General features: G+C 47.8%; 1 protein-coding gene across 2 annotated transcripts in view; it reads left to right on the forward strand.

The window, feature by feature from the left end:
- Positions 1-10282, forward strand: part of Sctr (secretin receptor) — a 62408-nt gene that overhangs the window by 32288 nt on the left and 19838 nt on the right. For both annotated transcript variants that reach the window (XM_031380695.1, XM_031380705.1), the window contains 3 exons: positions 6174-6271; positions 7562-7694; positions 9812-9965. In XM_031380695.1, coding sequence (XP_031236555.1) covers positions 6174-6271; positions 7562-7694; positions 9812-9965 — 385 coding nt within the window. The remainder of the gene's footprint in view (positions 1-6173; positions 6272-7561; positions 7695-9811; positions 9966-10282) is intronic.

Genomic DNA, 10282 nt, shown 5'->3' on the forward strand with positions numbered 1-10282 from the left:
TTTCCCTTCCTGGGTACGCACCACTAGAGTATTGAAAAATGTCAGTAGTAGACTCAGACAGACAGAAAGACCCAGCACAGGTGCCCCTAAGTGTCCACCATGTCGAGGGCACCCACTTAAAGCAAAGGTCAACAGACCTTGGCCTTGGGCCATGACCCGCCTCCCCCAGCTTTTGCAAATGAGGTTTTGTTGGGACAAAGCCAACTCCATTAGCACCATGAGGCTGCTCCTGTGTGACAGGGACAGAGCTGAGTAGCTGGAAGAGACTGGGTGGCATTTTGAGCCTGAAATATTTACTGTCTGTCTCTTAAGAGAAAATGCTTGCTGTCAGCTAAGTAGAGGGGATGGCAAACAGGCAGGCACTGTCAGTGTCCGAGGCAGGGACACTTTGACCCAGGCCAGGGGTGTTATGGACTCTGAGTCCTCTAGATGCAATGGACGACTGCAGATGTGAAAAGCTGAAGGGACAAGGGTCAGATGAGAACTCATGGGAGTCACAGTCATGCTGGGGTCAGACATCATGGACATGAAATCAGGGCTGAAGGTCACTCAGGACTGAATAAGACAAATTATTCTGCCAGGACAGTGCACACTGCCGCAGTGTGCCTTCTCAGGTCCCATGAGCCAGTGTAGGCATCTCTAGAACAGACCTTGCCTTCCCAGCCCCCAGTGGTGCGGGCACTCACTGTGCCAAGTTTCAAACTGAAGGAAAGATCACAGGGTGGTGGTTCAAGGCACGAACTCCGGAGCTGGGAGTGCGCACCAACAGGTTGATCCAAGACTTGTGAAATTCCAGATTTATTTCTTTATTTACTTTTTAAAATTTTTTAGATAGAGTCTCCTGCCACCCAGGCTGGTCTCAGCCTCTCTAAATAGCCCAGAGTGACCTGGAACTCCTGTTTTCCCAGCTCCTCTTTCAAAGTGCTGGAATTACAGGCATGTCACACCATGCCTCATTCGTGTGGTGCTGAGACTCGAACTCAGAGCTTTTCACTTGCTAGGCAAGCATTCTGTGGACCCTTTCTCACCTTAGGAAAGAGACGCTCTAGCCCTACGGAGCCAACCATTCTCTGTTTTCCCCTCCCCCATCCCCAGAAGTGCTCTCAGTTAACCATTCCATGTTTTCTTATTGGATTTTATAAGGAAGAGTCTCATGTTGCCCAGGCTGGCCTCAAACTCCTCATGCAGCTGAGGTATCTGTGAACATCTAGTCCTCCTGCCTTTGTCTCCCTCGCGTTGGATGACAGGGGTGTGCCACCATGCCCCAATTAATATGGCACCAGGATGGAGCTGAGCCACCCCTCCCCAACCCTACATAATTATTTTCTGTCCCAAATTCTAGGGGTCATTAATCTAAGGTGACTCACCTTCACAGCCCTTCTGTCATCCCTGAGAGGTGGCTCCTGGCTTCAGGGATAGTTGCTGCCAGGGGGAAGCTCCATCTCACACAGTTGTTATCTGATGCCAAAATGACCTTGTTTATTCTGAGTCAAAAATCTACACACCTCCTCTAAGCTTCTTCCACCGACCTTACACAGTGACTCTTGCCTTTCGACCAGTCAACCATTCTAATATTTTTCCCCCTAAATTGTCATCTCTCTCTCACCCCTACACACTCAGCTTTTCCTCTGTACTTCAGATGATGCAACCAACGTTGCATCCAGAAGCACCCAGATTCATTAAGATGCCTCTTAAAATAGCTGGACGAATGGCAGCCCAGTGGCATGGCCACCTGTTCAGAGCATTCTATTGGTGAAAGAGAAAACAGGTCCATTTTTAGTGTTGGAGGCTAACTCGTATCTCAGCGCTCCTACCGTCTCATCTTGCTGACTCACGAGGAAGAGGGGCTGGTGCTGGGGGAAGTGGATCTATGTTGAGGGTCCTCTGAATGACAGGTGCTGCAGATATGCCCCATCTATTAGTGTCTCCCTGTTTCTAAAACAAACATGCAAGGGAGACAATATGATTCCTACTTGGTATGTAAAGACTCTGAGGCTCAGAGAGGTTAAGTGACTCACCCAGGGTTGGACAGCTGCTAAGGAGCTGGCTAGCCTTCTAGGATTTGGAAGCTTGTCTTGTTTCTTTTCCACTGGACGACACTGAGGCATTTGGGCCTTTCCGATCCTGAGGCCACTGCTGGGCAGAGTCATCAAGGCCCCCCTGTACAGTTCTTGTGCCTTGAAAATGTAAACAGCATTCATGAAAATGTCAGGATAGAAAAATACAAAAGGAAATTACAACTCTGCTCAGAAATGTCGGACCATGGTCAGTGACTTGCCGACACTTGACATATCTTATCAATATTATTTTAGAATTTTTCATTACTGTCTTTTTGTTTTGTTTTGCTTTGTTTTTCGAGACAGGGTTTCTCTGTGTAGTCCTGGCTCTGTCCTGGAACTCACTCTGTAGACCAGGCTGGCCTCGAACTCAGAAATCTGCCTGCCTCTGTCTCCTAAGTGCTGGGATTAAAAGCATGCGCCACCACTGCCCGGCTATTACTGTCTTAGTTAGGGTTTTACTGCTGTGAACAGACACCATGAACAAGGCAAGTCTTATAAAGGACATTTAATTAGGGCAGGCTTACAGGTTCAGAGGTTCAGTCCATTATCACCAAGACAGAAACATAGCAACATCCAGGCAGGCATGGTGCAGGCATAGCTGAGAGTTCTACGTCTTCATCTGAAGGCTGCTAGCAGAATTCTGGCTTCCAGGCAGCTAGGATGAGGGTCTTAAACTTCACACCCACAGTGCCATGCTTACTCTAAAAAGGCCACACCTACTCGAGCAGGGCTACGCCTTCTAATAGTGCCACTTCCTGGACAGAGCATATACAAACCATCACAATTACATTAGTTTATTTATGGGGGAAGGGTTGGCCCCTGTGCCACAGCTCAGGAGACCAGAGAACAGTTTACTGTAATCAGTTCTCTCCTTCCACTATGTGGAGCCCAAGGACAGACTCCCACCCTCAGGTTTGTCCACAAATGCCTTTACTTGTTGTGCAGCCCTACCAGCTCACAAGCTGAGAGATATGAAACTGAACCCCACGGGTGGGCTGATACCCATTTTCTTTTTGAGATAAGGTCTTGTGGACCACAGCCTAGCTTCAAACTCACTATGTTACGTGGCTTCCTAGATTTTAAAAATGTGATTTTTAAGATCAGATCACAGGATATATGAGTGCAGGTGGTCCCAGTCAAGACTCACAGCATGTGAGAGTCAGGAAGAAAAACACTTTACACAGTGCCTTGCTTTCCTTCCTCGGTCAGGGGCACGTGGCTTTCAACTCTCCTTGTGTCTTGAAGAACCCTCAACTGATGATACTTCAACCTCTACCTGCTCCTGCACCTCACCATGCCCACCATACAAAGTTCTGGAAGTGGGAGCCAGGACTTCTCACACGCTACATAAACAGTCTACAAACTGAGCCCGAACCCCAGTTAGGCAGTCATGTTGATATCACACACACACACACACACACACACACACACACAAACGCGCGCGCACGCACACACATGCAAGCACACATGCACGCACGCACGCACACACTCAAGCCATCTACTGTAATTTAACCCCATTTTTACCTGTAGCTGAAATCACACAGCACGTGTAAAGTTTATCTTCTGCCTTTGCATATTATGCTGTCCCATGAATAGGTCCTGACTCTACCTCTACCAATATTTAAAAATTGTGGTTCGTTGACTATGTCTGTGGACACAGAACCCGTGCCTATGGAAGGCTGGCTCAGTTTCTTAGAATTACCTCCTGGAGTGCCCGCTGCAGCCCCGTTGGTGGAGTGTGCCTGTCTAGCAGGAAGGAAGCCTTGGTTCATCCCTGGTACTGTGAAAACTGGGCAGGGTGGCAAGAAAAGGGTTGGCTGTTCATCGGCTACAAATCGAGCTATGTGAGACCCTGTCCTAAAGTGGAAGGGAGGGGGTCAAAAGAAACACCTACCTCAAAGGCTCTCGAGATGTAGTTCCACATTCTTTGCCTGAAAATTCAACTTGTTTTTACTCTCAACATTCCCCTACCTGGGTAGAATATTATTAATTTTAAATGTTTGGTTGTTAATATATTAATTATATATGAAATATATAATTATATATTATGTAATTATATCATATATCAATCAATTATCAATTATATAGTATAATATATAACATTGTATATTATAATTAGTATAGACTTAGTATATTAATTATTATATATCATATATTGTTACATAATTAATATTAATCACTGTTTTAACGTTCATTTCCTTGACCCACTTTAAGAATATTGTACAAATCATTTTCCTGAGTTGAAGTGCAGGTGTTATTTAATGTTTTTGTTCAGCATTCCTTTCTACTGCAATGTTTCTGCATCAAGCAGTATGAAGTAGCTGGTGAAAGAGTCATGTCTATCTGACTGCCTTCATAGGAGGGTAGGGCGCAGGCCAGGGGCGATGCTCCTATGCATCTGGCCTGGGCTGCACAGTGATGTGGTTCGTGTCATTGTCATTTAAAAGCATTTATTTTATGCCAGGCAGTGAAGCAGTGCCGCACGCCTTTAATCCCAGAACCCAGGAGGCAGAGGCAGGCGGAGCTGAGTTCAAGGTCAGCCTGCTGGTTTATAGTTTGAAATCCAGGGCAGCCAGGGCTACACAGAGAAGCTCTGTCTCAGAAAACCAACAAAAGTTATTTTATCTTTATTTACATGTATTACAGAAATATGTGCATCCGTGCAGGTATCCTTGGAGGTCAGGCGAATGTGTCTGATCCCCAGGAGTTGGAGTTATGGGTCTCTGTGAGCTACCTAACGTAGGCACTGGAATCAAACACAGGCCTTCCTCAAGCAATCTTGAGTGCTCAGGCCCCTGGGAGCCTTCTCTAAGAACACCAACAAAGCATTGTTTTAATTAAATTCAATGGTGAAGGGTATAGAGAGAGGGAAGACGTGGGCAGTGAGTGCTGAGAGGGTAAGAGGGGCAGTGGGCAGAATAACTATTAAAACCAACAGGGCGGGGCTGGCGAGATGGCTCAGCGGGTAAGAGCACTGACTGCTCTTCCAAAGGTTCTGAGTTCAGATCCCAGCAACCACATGGTGGCTCACAACCACCCGTAATGTGATCTGACGCCCTCTTCTGGTGTGTCTGAAGACAACTATAGTGAATTACGCTGGAGTGAGCGGGGCTGGCAGAGGTCCTGAGTTCAATTCCCAGCAGCCACATACATGATGGCTCACAGGCATCTGTACAGCTACAGTGTACTCACACACATAAAATAAATAAAACAAATCTTTAAAAAAAAAAACCGACAGGGCTCTGTATACACGGGGCAGATCCATCTAGAAGATGCATTTATTTTTAGATGGCTCTAGAACAAAATGACTGGGAAAAAAATGACTCATAGATGGGATACAAAAGTTAGCTACTTAGCTGGGCGGTGGTGGTGCACGCCTTTAATCCCAGCACTTGGGAGGCAGAGGCAGGCAGATTTCTGAGTTCAAGGCCAGCCTGGTCTACAGAGTGAGTTCCAGGACAGCCAGGACTACACAGAGAAACCCTGTCTCGAAAAACCAAAAAAAAAAAAAAAAAAAAAGTTAGCTACTTTGAGTCTTACTTTAAAACATTCCTGCAGGGACCTAGAGTGCGCACCTTTGATGTCTGAGCTTATCACGTAAAGGCTGGAGGATTAGAAATTTAAGGTCACCTTCAGCTATGCTATAGGTTCAGGGCCAGCCTGGAATATATGAGACCCTGAGTCTCAAAGACAGAAAGGGAGGGGGCTGGTGATGCAATTAACTTGAAAGACTGCTTAGCTAGTATACATGGATTACCAGCACCGTGTAAAGCAGGCATGGCAGTCCACACCTCTGATCTAAGCACTTGAGAAGTACAGGCAGGGGGATCTGGAGTTCAGGGCCATCCACATAGGAAGCTTGAGGCCAGACAGATAGACCTAAAACCCTTTCTTAAAAAACTTTTTTTTCCTAGTATTTTGTATTGTTGTATGACTTCCACCAAAGGTAGTGAGCAGCTTGCCTCCGGAGGTATTCGAGTAAAGCCTTGTGTTCTTAGTGCCAACTGTCACTGTCCCAGTAATCAAGGTTGACGGGACCAGTGCCCCTGGGATGCAGAAGAGCCAGCTCCAGCGAGGTGGGCAGGCAGGGCTGACCTGTGCCTCTCTCTGCAGCATGCATACCTCCTGAAGCTCAAGGTCATGTACACTGTAGGCTACAGTTCCTCCTTGGCCATGCTCCTGGTCGCCCTCAGCATCCTGTGCTCTTTCCGGTGAGACCATGGGACCCATTCTCTGTCCCCCCGACCCCCCACAGGGACACAGTCCTCAACTCTCTCCCTATTACCCAGGATGGAAAGAGGGAAATCTGGGTGGGCTGTGCAGCCGTCTTGTTAAGCTCAGGATAGCTATGAATCTAGCTCAACACAAAATTGGAAACTTAAAACATGTTTTGTTTTGTTTTGTTTTTTGTAACTCACAAAAGGAGTAAATTACATAGATGACAATGTGCTATTGCAATATCATACAAGAAATGTATGTAAACATATGTATGAATGCTTTCAAATCCAGAAGGCAGTGGTCGGACACCTCTGGATTTAATGTGTGTCCCAAGACAATTCTTTGTCCACTGCAGCCCAGAAAAGCTAAAAGGTTGGACGGCCTCTATGCAAAGCTCTCGTGGGTTTCGCTGTGTGGCTCAGTTAGCAGAGTGCCTACCTAGCAAGCACAAGGTCATGGGTTCAGTCCCCTGAACTGCATAAACTAGAAACGGTGACACATGCCTGCGGCTACACCCAGGTAGAGGTAGAAGGATCAGAAGTTCATGGTTGGCTGAGCAGTGGTGGCACATGCCTTTAATCCCAGCACTTGGGAGGCAGAGGCAGGCAGATTTCTGAGTTCGAGGCCAGCCTGGTCTACAGAGTGAGTTCCAGGACAGCCAGGGCTACACAGAGAAACCCTGTCTCAAAAAAACCAAAAAAAAAAAAAAAAAAAAAAAAAAAAAAAAAAAAGAAGTTCATGGTCATCCTTGGCTACAAAGGCAATTGGAGGCCAGACTAGGCTGTGTATGATCTGATCTCAAAATAAAATAACGGCAAGGAGGACCAATAAGAAAACTTCCAGTCCCTAGAGCACAGGAGAAAACTGGGGAGCTGGGGGTGGTGGTCGGCCAACGTAGAAGACAGGTTGCTGCTCCGAAACTACTGATTATGTTACCCCATTCTGTTCTGAGTCATGGTAGCACCATGTAGCCCCTGGGAGCCTAGAATTTGAGGTGATCCCTCTGCCTCCACCACCCTGTGCTAGGATTACAGACAGGCATTGCACAACTAGGCCTGGCTCTCTTCGCCTTTGTAGCTTCAGTACAACGCAGGATGTGCCAGGCACCTAGGGACCTGTGCCTCACACAAGTTCTCTTAACAGAGAGAGATGGGACCTGAGGGCTGGTGGCAGGGCGTTGGTTTCTCCATGCAAGGGGAGGGGACAGGGGCAGGGGCAGGTGCACCTGTGTGAACACCAGCCCCTCCTTCCATGATCTCGACGCCCCACGTTCTCTCTGACAGGAGGCTGCACTGCACGCGAAACTACATCCACATGCACCTGTTCGTGTCCTTCATCCTGCGAGCCCTGTCCAACTTCATCAAGGACGCCGTACTCTTCCCCTCAGATGACGTCACCTACTGTGATACCTACAGGGTAACACGACTAAATGTCCTAGACTGACCTTGGAGAGAACCAAGCCCCATAGCACACTGTCCTCCTTGCAAGCGCCAGTAAGGTTACAGACATGTTCCAGGTAACAGGCGGTGCTTGGTAGGAAGTGGGAGTTCCGGGAGGTTCCATATGCAGCCACGGAGGCATGATGTAAGCCATGCCTATTAGAATCTGTGGAGGCTGACTTTGGTTCCGAGGGCCCAGAGCGCACCAGCCACTCTGGGAACTAGACCTGGGATGAGTCTTCTCTTTTCTGGACTTTGCCAACTCCCAGCTAGAGACAAATGGCAAAGTCTGGGGGAAGTTGCCTGGTTATTGGAGGGGTGGGAAAGGTGAGTTTGCACCTGAATGTCTGCATCCACACGTCTTCAGGAGAACATCATTTCGCCAAGTCTCACCTATTTTCTCTCTCCCAGTGTCCGGATAACTCTTAAGTCATTGCACACCCCCCCTCAATGTGTCACCTGGGGTCCCTGACTACCCAGTGCAAGCAGCTCACTGATGAGGAATCCTTAGTGCTCCATGTCCCTATGGTGACATGAAGGGCACAGTGCTTCTCTTTGGTCATTTTTGCCCTGGCATGAGCCTCACACCTCAGGCTTGCAATATGGGTGCTGGGACTCCAGGTTTCACACCCACATTCTGGACAAGGAAGAAGGCTGCAGATTAAACGTTTTTTTTTTTATCTTTTTTTTGAGATTTATTTATTTATTTTATGTGAGTACACTGTTGCTGTATATAGACACACCAGAAGAGAGCATCTGATCTCATTACAGGTGGTTGTGAGCCACCCTGTGGTTGCTGGGGATTAAACTCAGGACCTCTGGAAGAGCAGTCAGTGCTCTTAACCGCTGAGCCATCTCACCAGCCCTAAACTTTTTTTTGTTTCATTTTGAGAGACTTTGCTTTTTTTTATTTCTCTCCCAGAAAGTACACACACACACACACGCACACACACACACATGCACACACACAGAGACACAAACAAACACACACAGAGACACATAAAACAAATACATACACACACAAACACATGCACAAACATACACACACACACTCAAACATACATACATATAGAAACACACACTAACATACAGCCACATACACACTCACGCACACATACATGCATGCACGTATGCGTGCACACAGAAGCAGGCATGCCCACACTCACAGAAGAGGAAAGGCAGTTTTGCTAACTTTGACTAGGCCACAGTATCCTCCTTGGAAAAATAAAGGACTTGGTCAGTACTAGATGGTTTTCCATGAAGGAGCGCCAATGTCTTCCTCACCAAGGCCCTGGGTCAGTTCACAACTGGAAGGTACTTCCTGATTCTAGGCAGCTCCTAGGCCATCTTGACTGACCCCACTGGACCTGACTAAGAAAGGCTTCAGGAGAACCCTTGAGTATGTGCATGTGTGTGTGTGTGTGTGTGTGTGTGTGTGTGCGCGCGCGCGCGCGCGTGTATGTATGTGTGCGCGCGTGTGTGTGCGTATGTGTGTGCGTGTGCGTGCGCGCACACGTGTATGTGTGAGCATGCATGTGTGCATGTGTGTACGTGCGTGTGCGTGCGTGCATGCGTGTGTGTGCATGTGTGTGCGCGCTCATGTGTGCGAGCGTGCGTGCATGGGTGCATGCGTGCGTGTGTGTGTGTATGTGTGTGTGTGTGTTTTCAAGCTCAGATGACCTTCCTCAGACCATGCTTCATTGTTTTTTTCAGACAGGGTCTATTACTGGCTTGGAACTTCCCCCTACCCAAATATGTTAGATTATCTGGTCAGTGAGCCCCAAGGATCTGCTTGTCTCTACCTCCCCCGTGCTGGGCTGGCAATGCTGGGCTGGCAAGCATGCACTACTATCCCTGGCTTTTTACAATGTAAGTTCTGGCACTCAAGCTCAGGTCCTCGTGGTCATCCAGCAAACACAGTACACACTGAGCTGTCTCCGAAGTCCTGTGGAGACAGCCATCTGCCTCGAGGCTCACGCTAAGCCTGCCTCCTGCCTCCTGCCTCCTGCAGTGTAGTGTTGTTCTCATTGGGAGCAGTTACCCAAGGAAGGCTCCCTGTCACCCAGCCCGGGCTCATGTGACTATCTCTTCCAGGTGGGCTGCAAGCTGGTCATGATCTTCTTCCAGTACTGCATCGTGTCCAACTATGCGTGGCTGCTAGTGGAGGGCCTCTACCTTCACACGCTCCTCGTCATCTCCTTCTTCTCAAAAAGGAAGTGCCTGCAGGCATTCGTGCTCGTCGGATGGGGTATGTCTGTCCAAGGTGTTATACGTGTGAGCGATGCAGGAAAGGATGGTAAGCTGAGAATTAGGAGGATTTGGTTTTTAGTTGCAGCTCCATCCACCCCCCCACCCATAAATCCATTCACCAAGCCATCCACCTTGTATATATGCATGCATCCACCTATCTACCCATCCATCCATCCATCCATCCATCCATCCACCAACCCCTTCATCCTCTCATCATTTATTCTACCTGCACAGTATGCAAAAAGGAAAATAGAAACAAAGAAACCAGGGATTTAGTGTCTAATCCCAGACCCATGTTTAACTTTTTTTTTTTTT

Source organism: Mastomys coucha, unplaced genomic scaffold (assembly GCF_008632895.1).
Source record: "Mastomys coucha isolate ucsf_1 unplaced genomic scaffold, UCSF_Mcou_1 pScaffold1, whole genome shotgun sequence".
NCBI lineage: Eukaryota > Metazoa > Chordata > Mammalia > Rodentia > Muridae > Mastomys > Mastomys coucha.